The following is a 24,844-nucleotide window of genomic DNA, read 5'->3' on the forward strand; positions in this document are numbered from 1 at the left end:
TGCTGACTGACCTTCCAGGTGCTCCTCTGAGCGGGTCAGATCTTGGAGATTCTCCTGACTGACCCAGAGCCCCTCTGAGTCCTGGGAACAGCCTCTGCTGCCACCTGCACCAGCTTTTTAGATCATAGTGATATTCACATGTCCCTTGTGGGTCACTAGAGCTGACAGCAAACACCAGGTACAGGGTGACTGAGGGACACACAGCTGGCTTGAGAGCCCTGACAGTGCGAGGATTGGCAGGTCTACCGATGGGGAGGCAGAAGGGAGGAAGCCAGGGACCTCCAGGGACGGCTGTGGCACCAACTCAGACAGCGGCTCGGCCAGTGGATGCCTGGAGAAGAGCCTGGGGAGGGGGCTCCTTAGAACCTTGGGGTTTGGAAGTGCCTGTGAGACATGGAGGCACAGGTCTCCACCAGCCTGGGCCTCACTCAGGTGCCTTGGTGTTCTCCGGCTGGAGACACTGGCTCCTCTGATTTCCAGAGCTCCTGTTCGGCCGCCAAGTTACCTTTCTCTGTGCCTGGCATGGTCATTGCCATTGCGTGGTACCTGCTGTGATTATCTGGAGGAGCAGCTGAGAGAAGGAGCAGACCTCAGTGAGGACGTGGCCTCAGGTCTGTTTCACACATAAATAACTTCATGAACTTTTATAAGGGCAGGTGACAATCCCAGTTTGACTCCTCTCGCCCCTGTCCCCTAGGACCTTGCTCATGCTAGGCAAGCACTCACCACAGGGTCTCCCCGTCACCCCTCTGGTTGGTCTTAGGTCATGAATGCTGTCAGCATGCTCTGAATCATGTTTGTGTACAGTGTACCCAAATGAAGCGGCTGTGACTGTATTTTATTTATATTTACTTAGGCACTGACTTAATTTACATGTGGCTCTGTGACAACATGAAGATTTGTGTCAAGGCCAATCTGGATCCTTTAGGGCTTATGCTCAAAGCCAGCAAAGACTGTGAGTAGAGAAATCGAACATGCATAATTAACCTTTCTGAATAGAAACGGCGGGAAGTACAGCAAAACTCTTCGTTTAAGAAACATATGCTTTCTTTCTCTGTGGCTTTTTAGTTCCAGAAAGGAGCATGCGAATAGTGAGAGGGTTGGTCCTCTGAAGTTTGAACCCAACGGAAACCGTGGCAGAGTGGAGGGCTGTCAGTGAGTGGCGGTAGCCCGGAGCTCCGCCGGTGGGAAAAGAGAGAGTCTTGGCTTTGCCACTTACTAGTTTGGTGGCCTGGAGAAAGTCATACAATATTTCAGAACACCAGTTTTTCTTATCGGTTGCTCACTTTTTTTGAAGAAACAGGACTAGTTCATGGCTCAGCATGTCAATAGTAACAGTGCAGCTTGGTCAGTGTGGCAACCAGATTGGTTTTGAAGTGTTTGATACTTTATTTAGTGACTCACACAATTTCCAAGGACTCTGCTCTAAAAAAGAAAATGAGGCATATCAAGCATCTTGCCAAGAAAGATTCTTCAGGGAGGAAGAAAATGGAGTTCCAGTTGCCCAGGCTGTGCTTATTGACATGGAACCTAAGGTTATCAATCAAACTCTGACAAAGGCTTCCCAGTCTGGCCAATGGAAATATGGTCAGCATGCATGCTTCTGTCAAAAACAAGGTTCTGGAAACAACTGGGCATATGGTTACTCTGTACATGGACCTAGGCATGAAGAATCTATCATGAAACTAATCCAGAAGGAAGTGGAGAAATGTGACTCCTTGAGTGGTTTTTTTTCATCATAATGAGTATAGCTGGGGACACAGGATCTGTGCTGGGAGCTTTCATTACACAGGATTTACAAGATCAGTACTCAAACTCTTTAAGTTTGAGTATGAATGAATCAGATTATGTGGCCCTATGGAACTGGTGAGGTTATTGTTCAGAACTACAACTCCGTTATGACTCTTTCTCACCTGTACCGATCTTCAGATGCCCTCCTAGTTCACAAGAACGATGCTGTCCATAAGATCTGTGGAAAGCTCATGAATATCAAGCAGATATCCTTTAGTGATATAAATCAAGTCCTTGCACATCAGCTGGGAAGTGTTTTTCAGCCTACTTATTCTGAAGAAGGCGCTTTTCACTACAGAAGAAACCCACTAGGAGACTTAATGGAGAATTTAGTTCCCCGTACAGGCCACCAATTGCCGCAGTCTGGCTGGGCACAAATCACGAGCCACTCAAGCAGGAAGAAACTTTATTTCCGAACTCTACCAGCACACTCCCAGGGAACTCTCTCGAATGCCACCCACGCGGCTCCTGCAAGAACACACCACACACCAACTGGAACTCCCACCACCAGAACTTTACCAACCAAGGCAAACTCTTCAGGAATCCCCACGAGAGCTCAACCGGAACTCAACGGGAACTCCGAGAGAACTCAAAAGTCATCATCTTAATGGCTCGCTGGCATCACCTCTCAACCACTACTTCTGGCAAAAATGCCATGCGTCATCCCGACTCGGCTGTGGCCCTCAACAATTAAAGAAGAGTTTAAATGCACCAAGGAAGGGTCATTCGGGAGAGCAGAGGACAGGGCCAGCTTCAGGAAGCCTTCCTCCAGATGCTCTCCCTGCCCACGCCTGGGCAAGCAGCAGGTAGGCCTCCTCTGCAAGCCCAAGGCCACGACGTGCTCACTGTGTTTGGAAGCCCAGTCTCCACCTGGGGACTGCTTGTTACCCACAGGCCATTTTTTCCTTTCCTACTTCAGTGGCTCCATTTCTCTTCCTTTCCCATGTGCGATGTACTTTCCAGAATGCTGCTGTAACAAGCAACTTGTCACATGGTGTGATGAGCTCAAGGCTGATCCTGCGCAGCCATGTACAATGTACAGCACCTGTTGTGCAATTACCCACCTCAGGTAACCTTGGCACACTGAGTATGCGTGCACCAGACACCCGTGCACACTCCACATCTGTTACAGGAATGGGCACATTGCACACAGAGTACTTATGTCCATACATGCACACACACCACCCAGATGGCAACATGGGACAGCCCCGTGCAGATGGAGTGTGGCACTGTGCTTTGTCTTGCTGCAGGAGCATCAACTGGACTTGACTCATTATGGGTGCCTGGTGAAAGGTCTGTGGCCACCCCACAGCCAGGGCCACACTCCTCTGTGTGTAAGGGCTGCCCTAATCAGGTGAGCAGCCTTCCCCTTCCCCTTCCCCTTCTGTACTGTCACCCTGCATCTCAGGGAAAGCCACAGCCACCATCTCTCAAGGTCAGCAGTCAGACGTGGCTTTTTCTCCCACCTTTCAAGAAATCCCTTACTTGACTCCATGGCCCTCTCCCGACACTGCCCTGGTTCTGTCCTCTGTAAAGCAAGATCCTATCCATTTCTTCCTTTTCCACAGTTTCTTTTAGTTAGTTTGCTTTTTCCAGATGGATCTATCATGCTCAGGCTAGTCTTGAATTCCTGGGCTCAACTGATCCTCAAGTCTCAGCCTCTGAGTAGCTGGGTGGACAGGCATGGGCCACCATACCCAACTTAAATTTTATTTTTAATTGACAAATAATGGTGTAAATTTATGGGCTGACTTAATATTTTGATACATGTGTACGTTGTGGAATGATCAGACCAGAGTAATTCATCACCTCAAATGTTTATCAGCCCTTTTGATGTGAACATTTAAAACCCTCTTTTTCGTTTTGAAAGAGATGATACATCATGATTCACTCTAGTTGTCCAGTTGCGTGACAGCTCACCAGGACTTACTCCTCCCGCATGGCTGAAACTGTGCCTGGTGACCACCAGTCTCTCCTCTCCCTGTCACCACCCTCCAGCCCCTGGTAATGGCCACTCCACTCTCTGTGTCTCCAAGTCCGATGTTCTTCAAGTCCTCACGCTATCTGTCTAATGGTGGCTCATTCACTTGACGTACAGCTCCTGTACGTTCATCGTGTTGTTAGGCAGACCCCCCGGTGTTCCATGTTTACAGACCTCTCCTCTGTGGACAGACTCCAGGGCTGGTTCCATGTCTTGGCTATTGTGACCAGTGCTGCAATGAATCTGCTGTGCGGTGTCTCTTCAACCTGCTGATTTCGTTCCCTTTGGGTGTGTACACCAGCAGCGGGATCACTGGGTCACATGGCCATTCTATCTTCAGTTTTGGGGGCACTGCCATGCTATCTTACACAGGGGATGCACTAATTTGTAACATTCCCAGGGCGAACTCCCCTTCTCTCCACACCCTTGCCAACACTGCCATCTTTTATCTTTCTGGGAACAGTCACCAGGATGAGGTGGTAAGTCCCATGATTTGGTTTGCAATCTCTGATGATTAGAGAGCAATGTGCACATTATTCCACAACGTAAACATGTATCGAAATAGTACCTGAGCCCATGAATCTGCACTTTCCTATCTCTGTTGGCCATGTGTATGTCTTCTTTTGAGAGATGCCCCTTTGAGTCCTCTGCCTATTTTCACTAGTTTTCTTTTCCTTGCTCTGAGTAGTTGGTGTATCAGTCCTTGTCCCATATGTGACTTGCAGGTATTCTGTCCACTCCATGGGCTGTCTCTTCACTGTTGTTTTCTTTCCTGAGCAAACGCCTGGTGGGCTGACGCTGTCCTGATGTTCTGCTTCATCGCTGTGCTTTGGGGTATGTCCAAGAAATCACTGCCCAGACATCATGGGGCTTCTGCTTCGTTTCCTCCCAGTCACTTTATGATTTCAGATCTTAGGGTTCAATACAGTTTGTGTTTATTCTTGAATAAGGGGTAAGATAAGTGACAATTTTCATCTTTCTGCATTTGGATATCCAATTTTCCTAAGGCCATTTACCGAAGAGACTGTTCTTTCCCCGTTTTGTGTTCTTGGCAACTTTGTCAAAAATCAGTTGATGGCAACGTATATGGTTTATTTCTGAACCCTCCATCCTGTTCCATTGGTTGATGTGTCTGTTTTGTGCCTGTTCGTGCTGTTTCGAGCTCTACATCTTCATAAATGTCTTCAAAACCTGCTGGTGTGACACCTCAGGCTTTGTGCTTTTTGCTCAGGATTGAGATGTCATGTGATTTTTAAGATTTCTATTTCTATTTTTGTGAAGAATGACATTGGGACTTTGATAGGGATTACACTGAATCTGTAGGTAACTTTGAATTGCACGGACATTTTAACAATATTAATTCTTCCAATCCATGAACATGGGGTGTTTTCCCATTTACTTGGGTCTCTTCAGTTTTCCTCAACATTGCTTTAGAGTTTTCAGTGTACACATCTTTCACATCCTTGGTTAAATCTACTCCTGAGTATTTTATTTTTTATGTTATGCCAATGGGGTTGTTTTCTTAATTTCTTTTTCAGATAGTTTGTTGTTAGCATATTGAAATGCTACTGATTTTTTTGTGAGCTGATTTTGTCTTGCAACTTTACAGGATTTGTTTATATGTTCCAATAGTATTTGGGGGAGACTTTTTGGATGTTCTATATGTAAGATCATATCAGCAGACAATTTTGCTTCATCTTTTCCTACTTGGATACCTCTTATTTCTTTCCCTTTCCCAATTGCTCTGGCTAGGACTTCCTGTACTATGTTTAGCAGAAGTAGTAAGAGTGGGCACCCTTGTCTTTTTCCTGATCTGGGAAGGAAAACTAACTTTGCTCTGTTGAGCATGATGTCAGCCATGGGTGGATCACATGTGGCCTCTATTGTGCTGGGGAAAAGTCTATCTACCTGATTTGCTGAAGAATTTTATCATAAAAGGATAATAAATTAGGTCAAATACTGTTTCTACATCAATGAGGATGATCGGTTTTGTTCTTCATTCTGTCAATAGGATGAATTGCATTTATTGGTTTGCATGTATTGAACCAAATGTATGCCAGGGATAAATTTCACTTGATGATGGTGAACGTACTGTTCAATGTACTGTTAAATATGGTTTTCTAGTTTTTTGGATTTTTTTTTCAGGATTTTTGTGTCAATATTCATCAGTGATTTTGGCCTATATTTTACATTTCTTGTAGTGCCTTTGTTTTGGCTTTAATACCAGGTAATTCTGATCTCATAAAATGAATTTGGAAGTATTCCATATGCTTCAGTTTTTTTGAAGAGTTTAAGAAGAATTGGTGTCAGTTTGTCTTTAGAATGTAAGCCATCTGGCCCTGTGCTTTTTAAAACTTTTTTCTTTGGCAGCACTGGGGATTGAACCCAGGGGAGCTTTACCACTGAGCCACATCCCCAGTCCTTGTTACTTTTTATTTTTTATTTCGAGACAGAGTCTTGTTAAATTGCCTAGGCTGACCTTGAACTTGCTGTCATCCTGCCTCAGCCTCCTGAGCAACGAGATTACGGTTGTGTATTACTATGCTCTGCATTCCTTGGCTTTTCTTTGATGGATATTTTTACTTACTTACTTAATCTCCTCAGTCATTTACTAGTCTGTTCAGACTCAAATCTCTTCAACATTTGGTCTTGGTAGGTTATGTGTTTTTAGGAATTCTTCCACTTACTCCAGGTTGTCTAATCTGTTGGTGTATAGATGTTCGCAGGAGTTGGTCATCCTCCTCTGTATTTCTGTTATCAGTTTTAATGTCTTCCTTTCATTTCTAAATTTATTTGAGTCTTTTTTTCCCCTTAGTCCAGGGTTTGTCAATTTCATTAGCTTTAAATAAGGTCTTAGTTTTATTGATCATTTGTTATTTTTATAATCTCTACTTCACTTGTTTATGATCTTTATTCCCTCCCTTCTGCTAATCTTGGGGTTACTTTGTCCTTTTAAATTCCTTAATTAAAATTCCTTAACTTACTTCCTTGGGGTGTCCATTAGGTCCTTCACTTGAAACCGTTCTTTTTCAGGCACTTATTGCTATGAACTTTCCTCTTAGATCAGCTTTTGTTGCATAGGTTTTGGTTTCCATTTTTCGTTGCTTGAACATATTATTTAGTTTCTTTCCCTTTTATATTTGTCTTTGATCCAATCATTGTTCAGTAGCATATTGTTTAATTTCCACATATTTGTTAATTTTCAACAATTCTTCCTATTATTCATTTCTACCCCCAACCCATAAATATGTACATTTTTATGTTTTTATGTATCAGTTAAAATAGATTTAATTTAAATTTTAAAGTTTTTAAAAATTGATTTTCTGAGACATAAGGTAACCTAGGTGGGCAGGGAGACTTCCTTTAGAATTTCCCTTTACACCTTCTTCAGGAAGCGTCTCCTCCACGGCAGCCATGTCCACCGCCCTCACTGCTGACTACACTCTGTGGTGCTTGTTTGCTTCTTCCTTCTTTCCGGTTGCAATTCATTCAGCACAGAAAACAATTTACTTTTCATTGGGGATTTGCAATACAAATGCAAGGATATAAAATAAACAATCTAGAGCTCTACCCCTGCAGAAGGAGAATCTGTTGGAAGCCTGACGAAGTATGCTTTCCATGTTGCTAACCATTTCCATAGTCTTTCCTAGTTCACAGCCAGTGATTTTCTTAGAATACAATACTAACGACATTTACTCTAATATTGGCATTATTATCTTGCAAACCCCCTTTACATGAGATCATTGACTCATTCAGAAGTCAAGAGCTGAGAAATATTTTTGGAGGCCATTATCTACAAAGGTGCCTTCTGCGGCTTGCTGGGATGCCATGCGTACACTGCTGCCGCTGTAATGGAATCCTGAGGCTGCTGATTCATAATGAAAAGAACTCTATTTGGCTCATAGTTCTGGAGTATGGGAGGCCCAGGACAAGACGCTAGCATCTGGTGCTAGCCTTCTTGCTGCAGCGTCGCATGGTTGAAGGAGAAGAGCTAGAGCAGACAAGAGCAGAACCTCCCACTGTGGCCTCAGCTCTTTGAGAAGGGCTCTGATCCACCATGAGATCTCTGCCCTTGGCTTAGTTGGCTCTTCATGCTGCTTGGATGGCAACTAGGCTTCAACAAGGATTTTTCAGGGGACAAATGTCCAAATATTAGCACCACATGTTAGAACAATTTGACCAGGAGAGAAGAAACTGTGGTGCAAGCCACACAAGAATCTGAAGATCTGAAGGCTCCATGTGGGTCTGCCAGAAGAAGAGGAGGGCTGCTCAGAGTGCCATGAGGAAGCAAGATGCAGATTGGCACCCTCATGCATGGAGCTGCACCCTTCTCTTTTGCTCAGACCAAGTGGTCACAGTGACTGCAGCAGGTGTCCGGGAGAGTCTAAAGGTGTCAGACTTGACTTTATCTGTGTTTTGATTCTATGGCCTGGAGAATATAATACAGGCATTTATAAATGGATTAAAATATAGAGAAAGACTTTGTACTTGGTTATAAAGAAAAGGCAAAATAGGTTAAGAAACTCAAAATTTCAAAACAGTTCTAAGGAGTTAGTTTGGAAAGCTAGAATTTACCTTATTATGTAAATTCTTTAAGCTTTTAACATACACGGTAGATAATATTATTTCCCCTTACAGGTGGGTAAACTGAGGACCAGGAGGGCATCTCACTTTTAAAGATCACTAGGTATTAAGGGAGTTTGAATTTGAACTCAGTTATTTTTCCAAAATTCCCCAGGCTCTTTAGACTGAAACATATTGCCTACAGAAATGTTGTCAATGATTTTCTGCAACTATTTTAGTTAGCTTTTTCTCACTGTTCCCAAAAACCTGATAAGAAGCACTTAGAGGAGGAAAGCCTATTTGGGGGGTCACAGTTTCAGAGGTTATGGTCCACAGTGGGTCAACTCCACTGCTCTGGCCTGAGGTGAGACAGAACATCTCAATGAAGGATGCAGTCGAGGAGAGGGCACAGCTCACAGCAGCCAGAAAGCAAAGAGCAGGAGAGAGCTGCCTAGGACTGGGGATAAGATAAAGCACCCAAGGGCATGCCCCCAGTGACCACCTCCTCCAGCCTCTCCTTACCTGTGTATAGTAGCACACAGTTGACAATTTGCAATACGAATCCATCAAATGGATCAATCCACTGGAAAGGTCACAGTGCTCATCACTGCCTAAACACCCCAGAACCGTGATTCATCAGGGATCAGTTTTCACAACAAGCTCTGGGGGCCAGACACAGTGGTGCACACCTGTAATCCTAGCAGCTCAGGAGGCAGAGGCAGGAGGATCATGAGTTCAAAGCCAGCCAGCAACTTAGTGAGGCACTGTCTCTAAATAAAATACAAAATAGGGCTGGAAATGTGACTCAGGGGTCGAGTGCCCCTAAATTCAATTCTCAATACCCCCAAAACAAAAAAACAAAAAAACAACAAGCTCTGGGCTGGGGATGTAGCTCAAGCAGTAGTGCGCTCGCCTGGCATGCGCGGGGCGCTGGGTTCGATCCTCAGCACCACATAAAAATAAAATAAAGATGTTGTATCCACTGAAAACTAAAAAAATAAAATATTAAAAAAAAATTCTCTCTCTCTCCCTTTAAAAAAAAAAACAAACAAGTTCTGAGGGGGACATTATTAGATCCAAACCACAAAAGCATCCCATCTACTAAAGCATCTTTTGTTTTTAAGTCCTTTGTTTATTCATTCTTTTACACTATATTCTATCACAAACAAGCCATTAAATTATTATTTGTTTCAGATCAAAACAAATATATTTAACAAATTGTCTACACATTTACTATGGAATTGTAAAAGAAGAAACAACTAAAGAAAACAAAGATGTTCATGACGAGACCATTCAGTAGTTCTCACGGTGGACACCGCCATCCACACTTCAGGTTCTTCCAAGCACACTGAACACTGTCTGCAAACTACAGACGCTATTTTGTGTAATCTTTTAAAGCTTACTGACCAACAAGTGTGAACTGGATGCCTGAATTGTGATATTACGTCCCAACATACTGTGAGCCATTTCACACCATTAAATATTGCCTATGGTGATACTACACGGCAAAGATCTAAAGCAATCTCCATCCTTCTGCCTCTAATGGAAGATGTGAGCTGATGTTTCTCTATTAAGTGAGAAAAAAAACTCTTAAAAAGGCAAATATTACTCTACTGATGTTCTCTGAACTTTCTGTTGAAGCACACCACCATCTCATGACATTTTGTGATTGATCTGTGTTGAGGTCAGTCCCAGGGGCTGGTATGTGGCATGGTGGCACTTATGGCCTGTGGCTAACTCTGGATGTTGCCTGTTTTTTTTTTTTTGTTTGTTTGTCTTAATATTTTTAGCTGTACATGGACATGATATCTTTATTTTTTTATTTTTTTAATGTGGTGCTGAGAATCGAACCCAGTGCCTCACATGTGCTAGGCAAGTGCTCTACCACTGAGCCACAACTCCAGCCCCAAGGATGTTGCCTGTTTTTGCTGTTGAGTCAGTGGGAGCACAGCCACACTGCTCTGGTCACTTCTTGTTGATGCCTGTTTTTGTGCTTCAGCAGCAGAGTTGCTGGCCCCCAACAAGAAGCAACAGCCTGTCCCCAAAGCCCAGGATGTTTATCATCTGGGTCTGCACAGAAGAGTTCTCTGACCCTGGTCTACATTACAGCGTCCATCACTGCTCTGAAGCACCTCTGGCCCACGTGCTCCCACACGATCTCACTCTAGTTATGGTACAGGTGCTCCCTAACGGGGCCTTCAGGTCTGGAGTATAAAGTCAGAGGCCAAATCACTGTTTCTCAATACAGCTTCCCCCAAATCCATAAAATCTGACATGCATATAACACCCAACTTCAGCACCAGCAGGAAACGGAACAGTGCAAACTCCCAATTACCTGTGAGTAGAGAAATGAGCTCCAGATTCCTCTAGCCTGTGTGCCTCTGCAGGACGGTGATGTCAAGGTTGCTTAAGCACCTGCCCTTGAACAAGAGGAGAGCAAAGGGCAGGCACAGAGGAGTCACCCTGCAGGGTGTCCGCACTGGGCACTAAACGCTGGCGTGGGAGGCCCAGCAGCCCTTGGGGAGGAGGCCAGAAGGGGCCAGCCCTGGGGCAGCAGCTTGGACGAGCATTTCTTCTGAGAAAAGCAGATGAGCAGCCAGGCCGTGGTGTCCCTCGGAGACACTGCAGCAGAGGGAAAGAGGACATTAAACTAAGGCTCCAGAAGAGTGAGGCCCAACAATGCTTCTACTCCTGGCACAGTCACACAAAACCACCCATCCTGGCTCTATCAGAAGGCACTAGAAGTCACATCAACCCAGTGGTCATGCGTCCTCCTGACAGCAGTATAAACCACCATTTTCCACTAGAAGTAACCAGGGCTCTGGAGTTATGCCCTGTCTATGCCAGGGACAAGGAATGTGCAAGGTCAGTCTGGGCCATCTTGTGCCAGGAAGCAAAAACTCCTCACAGGTTAATGTGACCATGTCTAGGACACATGGGACAGTTGGAGCACCAGAGAGAATGATGAAAATACTGCAGCCATGAAAATCCACGAATTCATGCTGTTTCTTTATACCTCTTTAGAAATCACTAGGACACCAGCTCAATATGTCTGAAAATTAAGAAATAAAAAGAAACAGGGATTGACTCTCCCTGTCACGTACAAGTGGTAATTTCAGGGTAACCGAGAGTTGATGGAGAAAGGCTTCATAAGGTAGAATTTCTTCAGGTAATAAATTCAGAAAGAATGATAGGATTAGAAAGTTCCTTATTCTACACCTCTAATGAAATATGGGATTGAAGGACAGTCATCATCTGAAGCTAGAACAACTGACAAGAGGGTGGTGTAATCTTCAGAGGGAGGAAGCAGGCTGTGGTCACATGACCATGAACAACAACTCCCAGCCAGCCTGTGTCTCCAGATATGACCTGATAGGAGATGCACAGCACCCAGACCATGAGGCTGATAAAAATCCATCTCACTACCTACAGGAGCAAAGGGGTTATCACAGGAAGTAGCCAACCAATTCAGAACAAGGAACATCTACAGCATAAGTGGTCACGTTCCTCCAGCAAATCAGTAGGGGGAGGGAGGTGGGTGGACAGGTACTGGTAAAGCAAAATCCACTCAAGAAACACAAAAAACAGAATCCTGAGACAACCAGAAAAAAATCTAATACTTGATCTTTTTCTTACAGGCCTTCTCAGACATGCATATTGAAGTATTTGTTTAATATTCCCTCCCACCCACCCATCAAGAACAGAAAGGGGCAGAACAGGGTGAGACAGAGAAGAAGAGGGCGAAGGTTGATAAATGTTTGAGCTGATACATATGGAACTGCCTATATCATTTTCTCGGTTTTTTTTCTTTTTTTCTTTTTTTTATTGGTTGTTCACAACATTACAAAGCTCTTGACATATCATATTTCATACATTAGATTGAAGTGGGTTATGAACCCCCAATTTTACCCCAAATGCAGATTGCAGAATCACGTCAGTTACACATCCACAATTTTACATAATGCCCTATTAGTAATTGTTGTATTCTGCTACCTTTCCTATCCCCTACAATCCCCCCTCCCCTCCCCTCCCATCTTCTCTCTCTACCCCATCTACTGTAATTCATTTCTCTCCTTGTTTATTTTCCCATTCCCCTCACAACCTCTTATATGTAATTTTGTATAGCAATGAGGGTCTCCCTTCATTTCCATGCAATTTCCCTTTTCTCTCCCTTTCCCTCCCATCTCATGTCTCTGTTTAATGTTACTCTTTTCTTCCTACTTTTCCTCCCTGCTCTGTTCATAGTTGCTCTCATTATATCAGAGAAGACATTTGGTATTTGTTTTTTAGGGATTGGCTAGCTTCACTAAGCATAATCTGCTCTAGTGCCATCCATTTCCCTGCAAATTCTATGATTTTGTCATTTTTTATTGTTGCATAGTACTCCATTGTGTATAGATGCCACATTTTTTTTATCCATTCATCTATTGAAGGGCATCTGGGTTGGTTCCACAGTCTAGCTATTGTGAATTGTGCTGCTATGAACATCGATGTGGCAGTATCCCTGTAGCATGCTCTTTTAAGGTCTTCAGGGAATAGTCTGAGAAGGGCAATAGCAGGGTCAAATGGTGGTTCCATTCCCAGCTTTCCCAGGAATCTCCAAACTGCTTTCCAAATTGGCCGCACCAATTTGCAGTCCCACCAGCAATGTACAAGTGTACCCTTTTCTCCACATCCTCGCCAGCACTTGTTGTTGTTTGACTTCATAGTGGCTGCCAATCTTACTGGAGTGAGATGGTATCTTAGGGTGGTTTTGATTGGCATTTCTCTGACTGCTAGAGATGGTGAGCATTTTTTCATGTACTTGTTGATTGATTGTATATCCTCCTCTGAGAAGTGTCTGTTCAGGTCCTTGGCCCATTTGTTGATTGGGTTATTTGTTATCTTATTGTCTAATTTTTTGAGTTCTTTGTATACTCTGGATATTAGGGCTCTATCTGAAGTGTGAGGAGTAAAAATTTGTTCCCAGGATGTAGGCTCCCTATTTACCTCTCTTATTGTTTCTCTTGCTGAGAAAAAACTTTTAAGTTTAATTAAGTCCCATTTGTTGATTCTTGTTATTAACTCTTGTGCTATGGGTGTCCTATTAAGGAATTTGGAGCCCGACCCCACAATATGTAGATCGGAGCCAACTTTTTCTTCTATCAGATGCAGAGTCTCTGATTTGATATCTAGCTCCTTGATCCATTTTGAGTTAACTTTTGTGCATGGCGAGAGAAAGGGATTCAGTTTCATTTTGTTGCATATGGATTTCCAGTTTCCCCAACACCATTTGTTGAAGATGCTATCCTTCCTCCATTGCATGCTTTTAGCCCCTTTATCAAATATAAGGTAGTTGTAACTTTGTGGATTAGTCTCTGTGTCCTCTATTCTATACCATTGGTCCACCCGCCTGTTTTGGTACCAGTACCATGCTGTTTTTGTCACTATTGCTCTGTAATATAGTTTGAAATCTGGTATTGCTATACCGCCTGATTCACACTTCCTGCTTAGAATTGCTTTCGCTATTCTGGGTCTTTTATTTTTCCATATGAATTTCATGATTGCTTTATCTATTTCTACAAGAAATGCCGTTGGGATTTTGATTGGCATTGCATTAAACCTATAGAGAACTTTTGGTAATATCGCCATTTTGATGATGTTAGTTCTGCCTATCCATGAACAGGGTATATTTTTCCATCTTCTAAGATCTTCTTCTACATCTCTCTTTAGGGTTCTGTAGTTTTCATTGTATAAATCTTTCACCTCTTTTGTTAAGTTGATTCCCAAGTATTTTATTTTTTTTGAGGATATTGTGAATGGAGTGTTTTTCCTCATTTCCATTTCAGAAGTTTTGTCGCTGATATACAGAAATGCCTTTGATTTATGCGTGTTGATTTTATATCCAGCCACTTTGCTGAATTCATTTATTAGTTCTAGTAGTTTCTTTGTAGACCCTTTTGGGTCTTCTAGGTATAGAATCATGTCATCTGCAAATAGTGATAATTTAAGTTCTTCTTTTCCAATTTTTATGCCTTAATTTCTTTCATCTGTCTAATTGCTCTGGCCAGTGTTTCGAGAACTATATTGAATAGAAGTGGTGAGAGAGGGCATCCCTGTCTTGTTCCAGATTTTAGAGGGAATGCCTTCAACTTTTGTCCATTCAGAATGATGCTAGCCTGAGGCTTAGCATAGATAGCTTTTACAATGTCAAGGTAAGTTCCTGTTATCCCTAGTTTTTCTAATGTTTTGAACATAAAGGGATGCTGTACTTTGTCGAATGCTTTCTCTGCATCTATCGAGATGATCATATGGTTCTTATCTTTAAGTCTATTGATGTGGTGAATAACATTTATTGATTTCCATATGTTGAACCATCCTTGCATCCCAGGGATGAATCCTACTTGATCATGGTGCACAATTTTTTTTATATGTTTTTGTATTCGATTCGCCAGAATTTTATTGAGGATTTTTGCATCTAGGTTCATTAGAGATATTGGTCTGTAGTTTTCTTTCTTTGAGGTGTCTTTGTCTGGTTTCGGAATCAGGGTGATGTTGGCCTCATAGAATGAATTTGGAAGAGCTCCCTCTTTTTCTATTTCCTGAAATAACTTGAAAAGTATTGGTATTAATTCTTCTTTAAAGGTTTTGTAAAACTCTGCTGTATACCCATCCGGTCCTGGGCTTTTCTTGGTTGGTAGTCTTTTGATGGCTTCTTCAATTTCATCCATTGATATTGGTCTGTTCAAATTGTGTGTATCCTCCTGACTCAGTCTGGGCAAACCATATGACTTAAGAAATTTATCGATGTCTTCACTATCTTCTATTTTATTGGAATATAGGTTTTCAATATAATTTCTAATTGTCTTCTGTATTTCTGTAGCATCTGTTGTGATATTGCCTTTTTCATCCCGTATGTTAGTAATTTGAGTTCTCTCTCTTCTTCTCTTCGTTAGCATGGCTAAAGGTCTGTCGATCTTATTTATTTTTTCGAAGAACCAACTTTTAGTTTTGTTAATTTTTTCAATAGTTTCTTTTGTTTCAATTTCATTGATTTCCGCTCTGATTTTAATTATTTCTTGCCTTCTGCTACATTTGCTGTTGTTTTGCTCTTCCTTTTCTAGGGCTTTGAGATGAAGTGTGAGCTCATTTATTTGTTGGTTTTTTTCTTTTTTTGAGGAATGACCACCAAGCGATGAATTTTCCTCTTAAAACTGCTTTCATTGTGTCCCATAGATTCCGATATGTTGTGTCTGTATTTTCATTTATCTCTAAGAATTTTTTGATTTCCTCCTTTATGTCTTCTGTAACCCATTGATCATTCAGTAACATATTGTTCATTTTCCATGTGATGTAGGATTTTTCCTTCCTTCTTTTATCATTGATTTCCAGTTTCATTCCATTATGATCAGATAAAATGCATGGTATTATCTCCACCCCTTTATATTTACTGAGGGTTGCCCTATGGCATAATATATGGTCTATTTTTGAGAAGGATCCATGTGCTGCTGAGAAAAAAGTATATCCATTTGATGATGGTTGATATATTCTATTTATGTCAGTTAAGTCTAGGTTATTGATTGTGATATTGAGTTCTATAGTGTCTTTATTCAACTTTTGTTTGGAGGATCTGTCCAATGGTGAGAGAGGTGTGTTGAAGTCACCCATAATTATTGTGTTGTGGTCTATTTGATTCTTGAACTTGAGGAGAATTTGTTTTATGAAAGTCACAGCACCATTATTTGGTGCATAAATATTGATAATTGTTATGTCTTGTTGGTGAATGGTTCCTTTTAACAGTATATAATGACCTTCTTTATCCCTTTTGATTAACTTAGTCTTGAAGTCGATTTTATTCGATATGAGGATGGCCACCCCTGCTTGCTTACGAGGACTGTGTGCGTGGTATATTTTTTCCCATCCTTTCACCTTCAGCCTGTGTATGTCTTTTCCAATCAGATGTGTCTCCTAGAGGCAGCATATTGTTGGATTTGTTTTTTTTAATCCATGATACCAGCCTATGTCGCTTTATTGGAGAGTTTAAGCCATTAACATTCAGAGTTACTATTGATATATGGTTTGTACTTCCATCCATGTTTGATTGTTTATCCTTTTTTTAAAAAATTTAGTTTGTTTCTCCATGATTATCTTTCCCCTCGCCCTCTGTCTTTACTGAGGCACTTCCCACTGATGGTTTTGGTTATTGTTTTTCATTTCTTCCTCGTGTAGTATTTTGCTCAAAATGCTTTGCAATGCTGGTTTTCTGGCTGCAAATTCTTTTAACTTTTGTTTATCATGAAAGATTTTTATTTCGTTGTCATACCTGAAGCTTAATTTTGCTGGATACAGAATTCTTGGTTGGCATCCATTGTCTTTCAGTGTTTGAAATACATTGTTCCAAGACCTTCTTGCTTTCAGTGTCTGTGATGAAAAATCCGTTGTTAACCTTATTGGTTTACCCCTGAATGTAATCTGTCTCCTTTCTCTTGTAGCTTTTAATATTTTCTCTTTGTTCTGTATATTGGATATCTTCATAACAATGTGTCTTGGCGTTGGTCTACTGTGATTTTGTGTGCTCGGTGTCCTGTATGCATCTTCAATTTGTATATCTGTTTCCTTTTTTATTTCTGGAAAGTTTTCTGTAATTATTTCATTCAGCAGGTTTCTCATTCCCTTGGTTTGAATCTCTGTACCTTCTTCTATCCCGATGACTCGTAAGCTTGGTTTTTTTATGTTATCCCATAACTCTTGGATGTTTTTCTCGTGATTTTTTACCAGCCTTTCTGAGTTGGCTAGACTCTTTTCAAGATGATATATTTTGTCTTCATTATCTGACGTTCTGGCTTCTACTTGCTCCACTCTGTTAGTGATACTCTCAATTGAGTTTTTAATTTGGTTTATCGTTTCCTTCATTTCTAGAATTATTGTTTGATTATTTTGTATAATCTCTATCTCCTGATAAAGATGCTTAACTTCTTCTTTTATCTGTTTATGTAATTCATTCTCAATGTGTTCTTTCGCTGCTTGAATTTGCTGTCTTGTATCCTCTTTAAGGTTCCATTCCATCTGTCTAAGGTGTTCCTTGAGTTCTTTATATGACCATTTTTCTGATGACTCTAGGTCCTCCTGAATATTTAGGCTGTCCTGCATTGTTTGTACTCCTTTTCTTCCTTGCTTTTTGAAGCTGCTCGTGTTACTTCTTGTTCTGTTTGACTGCTGAGTTACTGTTTACTCCTATAAATTTATTTGATGCTTGGGAGGAAAGGTATTAGAAGGGAAGGGAAGAAGTCACTAAAGAGAATGAGAGTAAGCAGGTAGAATTCAAGGAAGGGGGGATAAGAAAAATGAAAAGACAAAAGAAGAAAAAAATAGGAAATAAAAAAAGAAAAAAATAAAAAAAATAATAATAATTTAAAAAATTAAAATTAAAATTAGAAGAAAAAAATTTAAAAAATTGTAAAAAAAAAACAACAAGAAAGAAAAATTAAAATGAAAGAAAAACCCAAATCAAAAAAAAAAAGAGAGAAAAGAAAAAAAGAAAAAAAAAACTAATAAATGCAGTCTTAGAGTTTGATTAACTTCTCTTCCATTAGGTGGCGCTGTGCCCACCAGGTCAAGTTTCTCCTGTCAATACGCGGGAACCAATCACTGTGCAGCAGCTCCTCCCAGACTGGGCGAGTCTCCAATCCTGAGTGTCTAGGGCCTCCTCTTGTGTCTAGTCACTTCCCACTTTTCTTCTAGCCAGGCCCCTCTCACGGGTGCCGCTCATCACAATACTGGCTACACGCCAGGTCTGCTGCTCCCGGGAGCCCTGTTTTCATGAACGACTGGGCACACTCTTCCAGTTTGCCATTCCCTCAGACCCTAAGTTTGTAGAGCTTGGGGCTGAGAATCCTCAGCGAATTTTACTTGCCCTCCGGTAGCCACTCCCCCGGTAGCTGGTGGAAGAGACCTCAGCAGTCAGCCCTGGTGGGAGCGGTAGTCCCTCGCCGCAGGTCCCGCGCCACCTCTGATTCCCTTGGTCTGGCTATCGCGCTCATGGGAGAGCTGGGAGGGGCCCTTACGGGAGAGCTGGGAGGGGCCCTTAAGGTTTCCCCGATGTGTGGAGAGGGAAGGCTAGGGGATTACACACCTGTAGCCGCAGGTTTCAATGAAGTTATCTCCTCCGCCGCAGTCTGATGACGTCAGTTCTCTGCCATAGTGGTGTCTCTTGCAAATGGCGACAGTTCGTTTCCCTTTGCCGGGCGACCAATGCAACGGGTGGGTCCTTACTGTCTCTCCCAAGCCCCGTTTCAAACCTGTGGCCACTATATGAAGGCTCGGTAGGCATTTACCTCCGTAGGATGAGAAGGGCTGACCAGTTGTTTCAGCCGGATGGATTAATGCTGAGTCACAGCTGTTTGTCTGCGGGAAGCAAGTGAACAGGAGTTTGAATTCAGCCGATCAGGGCTCAGTGTGTGTTCTGAGAGGCCCAGACTGTTCGCCCCAGATCCACGTCAGCTCAGCATTGCCTAGTGATCCTGAGCAAACAGATTTAGGTTGTTTATGACTCCCTATGCCCGCACAGCTGAAGAGGTCAGAGACTTGATCTCTCTGCGCCCGCCGCCATGTTGGAATCCCATTTTCTCTGTTTTTGTTTAGGTTTTTGGTTTGCTGCAGGAAAATTATTTCTGTGGGGCTGGGGATGTGGCTCAAGCGGTAGCGCGCTCGCCTTGCATGCGTGCGGCCCGGGTTCGATCCTCAGCACCACATACCAACAAAGATGTTGTGTCCGCCGAGAACTAAAAACTAAATATTAAAAATTCTCTCTCTCTCTCTCCTTTCACTCTCTCTTTAAAAAAATTATTTCTGTGTCTCCAACTTGGGTTGGTATAAGTTACTAATTGGCACTATGATAAAAGTTGGTTTGATGTTAAGATAATCTTTGCTAGGGAAAAAATCACATTAACATAATAGATAGAATCCCAAGTTTGTGAGCCATTTTAAAAACTCACTATAATGAGAAATGGCCATGAATTTTATACCTCTTATTTTACAATACATAATAAAATTCTAAACTGGATCGTGGGTCATTTTATGATCATGACTGATACAGTTTGGCTATTTCAATTTTCCTGGACATACAGAAGTTCTTAGTTAATGATTTCATTTTCCAGGGGGGACGGCCTTGCCCAGAAGCACTAGGACCAGGGCAGCCTTATGCACCTGGGAACACGTGTGCCTCTGGCAGAATGCTGGCACAGACAGCAGGTGCTGCTTCAATGTTGAAGACACACTTTCTTGTATGTGTTCCCAAACTATAGATAGAAAATGGCTCAGATTCTCAGTTGATTTTCTGGGAACCCAAAGATTGCCTTCCTGTTTATCTTGGTGGAATGCCTGTGACATCTGATTTTTCTGTTCTCTGCAATGCATTAAAACAAAATTGTCACAGATGGGGAAACAAGAGACCATTAGTTAAATCAGATATTTGATTCCCTGTGTGGGGATGATAGTCGATGTGAATCTTCAATGTGTTAGAGCAGAGACGGGGCTAGTTCCTCAAAGACACTGTTCTGTCCACAGCTTTCCTCAAGGGTCACAGTCACTCCTGCATCTGTTTCCTCACTTACCTTTTGCTCTCAGCATTGCATCCATTTCTGGTCAGTCCTCAGTGGCTATCACTTTATACGGCTTAAGGAAACACTCCTGAAAGAGCACAGGGGTGCCAAAAGGGGTGCTGTTAGCTTTGGTGGCGGTTGATTCCATGGGTTAGGGCAGTGCCTTTAGCTTCACTCCTCCTTCAGTTCCCACGACAGTCCTTTTGGACAGGTGGAGTCCCTCAAAGCCTGGGATTTCTCATGCTCTATTTGTTTCCCTTCTGTAAAATGGGCCCAGTCAGTACCCACCTCATAGTTCTGTTGACAGGTCAATTTAGTATTTGCAGCATGCTTAGAACAGAATGTAGCACCTAACAGCGAGCACCATGTAAGTGATCACAAATTCTTGCACAGCAGTGTGAACCTGCTTTATAACCCCTGGGCCATTGGCAACCACTCAGATGCTGAAGGAGGTCCAGAATCTTGGCAAACTCACCAATGGCTACTGAGCTGTTAGCACATGGTGTGGGGGAACTGTGCTGCACTGGAACTTGCTCACAAATCATTAAGCTAGAGTAAATGGAAATTCTGCAGCCATGGATCTTTGGAGATACTTAAAATCAATATTTTATATTTGCTCTATTCATGAAAACTTTACAAGAATCTTACTTGACTAGATTAAGTACCTTCAAGATATACATGTTCAGCATGTAATTTTGTATACGTATTTACAACAAAAAAAGCTAACAATTTTTTTTTTTGAGAGAGAGAGAGAGAGAGAGAGAGAGAGATGGGGTCTTCCTATGTGACCCAAGCTGGCCTGGGATTCTAGATCCTACCGTGCCAGACTCCCAAATAGCTGGGGTTACAGGAATGTGCCACTGTATCAGGCTGCAAACAACGGTCTCAGTATGGACATCTATTAAGCAGATTTCAATGAAAATAGAAGAGTACATTTGGGTGTGTAAATAATTTGCATGCCATAGACCTAAATAATAATTTTGAAACAATTTTTGGACTATTTAAAATACCTACAAATGACTAAATTTAGAAGAATCAACTATTTGTGCCATGAATGTGCCTAGTAAGAACAGTTCAGGAATAGTCAAGAACAATTCATACTTACGCTAGCAAAAGGAGGCCTATAAAGAATTAGGTTTTACTTGAATGAAATACATAATTTGTACATATCTAAAATGTTTTAAAGTTAGCTTTTGTAAGCTCTACAATAACTCCTTGACAGTTTTAGAAATTTCTAAATTAATTTCATGGATTCTTACTGCTGCAAAGGGCAGAGCTAGCAGTTTTCCATATCCCTAAACCATTGTAATGGTCCTCCTCCTGGGGCAGTTTAAACTCTGAGTTGTCATTATTTTTTTTGGGGGGGGTGTCATTATTTAAATGTTACCCCCTACACTGAACTGTGTGCTCAAGTGTGACAAGATGGATTCAGGCATGTGACTGCTCGTATGTACTCAATACACTTACTAAGAGCCCGATTAGTAATGTGTGAAATGACACTTTACTGAATTTCATAACACTCTGGGGAAGGTGGATGCATATCTGAGGTAGACCTAGGTCTCAAGAGTGTTCTAAGAAGGCAGGATTTTTAGTTTGGTCTGGAATTTGAAGCTTTGAATTTAATTATTTCCTCAGTTTCCCAAAGGACCAGCAAATTGCAGAGATATTGTCCTCTCTCCAGACTGGATTCCAAGGATGCCCTTTATGTACATTGCAGAATTTAATAAGCTTTAAATCATGTGTAGTTGAAAAAGAAATCTTACACTTTGGGATTGAAGCTGGATTTTTTTCCCCTTTTAGAAATTTGTTCTGCAATGTGGTTTATAACAATTCCTCATACTCTTCTGCCTTGGGGATACACACTGCAGCTCCTGTAAGTCTGTATTTTAAGGACTGGGGTGTGACTTGCAGCCCATGTAGAGCACTTGTGAGGCTGGCGTGGGGTTCCCGCACTGGCGGTGCTCAGTCAGCCTGTGAAAACCGACTTGCAGGCAATTTTATTCTTAAGACAGATGACAGGTGGAAGGCAGCACCCCTGGTTCGTTTCTGGTAAGGTTTCCACCTGGTGCAAAACAAAGAACTGTATTCCACGAAATGCGAGCAGGGGTAATGCCAGCAGGCCCTGCAGCACCCGGCGAGCTTCCCGGAGTCCGCGCTTGAACTGGAGCGCCCGACGTGGTCACTGAAGCCGGAATGGTCACCTCATTTAACCTGCTGCCATCAAGCCTTCCTGGGGCTCTGATCCGGCAGATTTCACAGGGTTTAAGGAAGGCAAGAAAAGAGCCATCGCCCTACGGGCCCCGCGGCTCGCCGCGCTCTTTGTTCCCAGCGCCCGGCAGCTCAGGGCGAGGCCGCGCGGGGTCCCGCGGGCGCAGGGGGCGGGCGGACCCGGCTCGGGAGGCGTCAACCCCGCGAGCGCCGCGCCGCCGCGGGCTTCCGCTTCCTCCCGGCCCCGCCCGGAGCGCGCCCCGCGGCCCCGCCAGCCGCGCGCTCGCCCGGCAGGTGTCGCCGCCCGCCCGCGCGCAGACTCGGCGCGTCCGGGCGGGGCGGGGCGGGGGCGCGCGAGCCCGCCCGCTGAGCGCGCCGCGTGTGCGCCCGCCCCGCCCGCCGGGCCGCCGGCCGTGGTGTACGTGCAGCGCGCGCGGAGCGAGTGGCGCCGCGGCCCGCGCCCTGCCCACCCGCTCCCCGGGCCGCCCCGGCCGCGCCCCGAGGCCGCGCTCGCCGCCCCGGCAGCCATGCGGCGCTGAGGCCAGCTTCGCGCGGCTCCGCGGCGGGCGGCGGTGCTCGGCGCCCTGACGGCCCCGCCGCCGCCCCGCGCCCGGCCCCGGGCCGGCCCGGCCGCCATGGCCAGTGACAGCGGCGGGCCCGGAGGGCCGAGCGCGAGCGAGCGAGACCGGCAGTACTGCGAGCTGTGCGGGAAGATGGAGAACCTGCTGCGCTGCGGCCGCTGCCGCAGCTCCTTCTACTGCTGCAAGGAGCACCAGCGCCAGGACTGGAAGAAGCACAAGCTCGTGTGCCAGGGCGGCGACCCCGCCGGCCCGGCCGCTGCCCCGCGCGCGCAGCCCGGCCCCGCGCCGCCTTCCGCCGCGCCTCGGACCCGGGCCGGGGCCGCCGCCGGGAACGCCGGGGCGCGGGCCGGGAAGGCGGCGGGGCAGCGCCAGGGCAGCGCCGAGGCCGCGCGCGCGCCGGCCCCCGGGGACGCGGCCCAGGCCCGGGGCCCCCGCGGCGCGGCCGAGTGCGGCCAGGAGGAGCCGCCCGCGCGGCGGTCGCCGTGTCCTGAGCGGGCCAGCCTGTGCCCGGCGGGCAGCTCGCCCGGAGAGGCGCTGAGCCCCGGCGGCGGCCTGCGGCCCAACGGGCAGACCAAGCCGCTGCCCGCGCTGAAGCTGGCGCTGGAGTACATCGTGCCGTGCATGAACAAGCACGGCATCTGCGTGGTGGACGACTTCCTGGGCAGGGAGACCGGGCAGCAGATCGGCGACGAGGTGCGCGCACTGCACGACACCGGCAAATTCACGGACGGGCAGCTGGTCAGTCAGAAGAGCGACTCGTCCAAGGACATCCGGGGTGACAAGATCACCTGGATCGAGGGCAAGGAGCCCGGCTGCGAGACCATTGGGCTGCTCATGAGCAGCATGGACGACCTGATCCGCCACTGCAATGGCAAGCTGGGCAACTACAAGATCAATGGCCGGACGAAAGTAAGTGGCTGGGCGAGCGCCGAGGAGGGGCGGCCTGTCCTGCCGGCGAGCGCCGGGGCGCGGGCGCAGGGCCTGGATTCGGACTGCGCGGGTCAAGTGGGCAAGGCCCCCTGCCCCGCGGTGCGCGGTTGTCACCCCGCAGCGCTTCCCGCAGCCCTTCCCGCAGGCCCTATCCTGCGCGGCTTGCCACGCACCGCATTAGGAGAGGCGGGCAGCGGACCTCAGAGAGGCACGTCTCTGGTAGCGGGACTCTAGTGTGCAGGAAGAGCTGTGCCGCCGCCCTCCCCCTGCCGTCCGGCTCCGTCCCTGCTGTTTTCAAACCCACTGCAAGCGGGGAAAGAGGTATTTCCGTTTTCGGTCGCTCAGTACAGGCAGGTTCCATCCTAGCTAGGTTTCCTCTGTGTGCTTTGTTGATATGATCCCTCTGTTGAAAAGGAGCAGTTTTGTAGCTTCCTGGAACATCAACAGCGGCAGCACCGCGTTGGAGCAGGAGGCCCCGGTTCCGTTCCTGGATTCCTTTTGTTTGCTCTTGGCTATGCAGTGCTCCTCAGCAGGTCCTTAGTCGGGCCTCTCTCCTCCCGAGGTCAGCAGCAGACCTGCCCCTCCTCTGCAGCTCCTTTCACTTTACTTCCACACTGAATCTTCTTTGTGCCCAGCTCTGCTGGGCCACCCTGCTCCCGAAGCGCTGTCAGTTGGTGTCTGATTTTGTTTTGGGACTGTGCTGGGAAATCGGCACAGGTGCGTTTGTACACACATGGCTCTTCTCTGTGTGTGTTACTGTCCTTTTGACACTCATCATGTGTGACTCTGAGGCTGCCCGAAGGCTGGGCCAGGCATCAGGTGGGTTCCAAACATGAGCTTTGTGGGGAATCCAGATGTGATGCTCCTTCACGACTGTGGATTCATGGTGGGGAAGGCATGTGTCCTCCTGTTACTAGATTCAGAGGAAAGAAGAGCAGTTTCTTAAAATGAAGCTGGTAAGGAAAGGGGCCTGGGTGAACCTCAGCTTTGCTCTTTCACAAGATTTTCATTTATATTAACAACTGAAACATTGTTGGGGTCAAATCTGAAGGTGGAGCAGGAGAGGAGCTGTTGTGGGACAGGGCTGACCAAGGTCCGCCGTGGGGCTGAGCTGACCTTCAAGTCAGAGGAAGGGGATGTCCTAAATCTTCCTTGATCTGCTTTCCAAGGTCATCTGCTTTCCCAGCTAAGCTGAGACCTCTTCTCCCCTA

The 24,844-nt window shown here is 45.0% G+C and overlaps 1 protein-coding gene and 1 pseudogene across 5 annotated transcripts in view; both read left to right on the plus strand.

Moving 5' to 3' along the window:
* Positions 1–986: 986 nt before the first annotated feature.
* On the plus strand, positions 987–22,661 carry LOC308651274 (tubulin delta chain-like; annotated as a pseudogene). Its single transcript has 2 exons — positions 987–2,184; positions 22,165–22,661. The product of its transcript is annotated as a tubulin delta chain-like (transcript).
* Positions 22,535–24,844, plus strand: part of EGLN1 (egl-9 family hypoxia inducible factor 1) — a 42,131-nt gene continuing 39,821 nt past the window's right edge. The window contains exon 1 of one of the 4 annotated variants that reach the window (XM_081296961.1): positions 22,535–23,612. In XM_081296961.1, the coding sequence (XP_081153087.1) occupies positions 22,758–23,612 (855 nt within the window). In that variant the 5' untranslated portion in view covers positions 22,535–22,757. The remainder of the gene's footprint in view (positions 23,613–24,844) is intronic. The other 3 variants (XM_081296959.1, XM_081296960.1, XM_081296958.1) reach the window with 3 other exon arrangements.

Source organism: Spermophilus citellus, assembly GCF_964194105.1.
Source record: "Spermophilus citellus genome assembly, chromosome: 6".
NCBI lineage: Eukaryota > Metazoa > Chordata > Mammalia > Rodentia > Sciuridae > Spermophilus > Spermophilus citellus.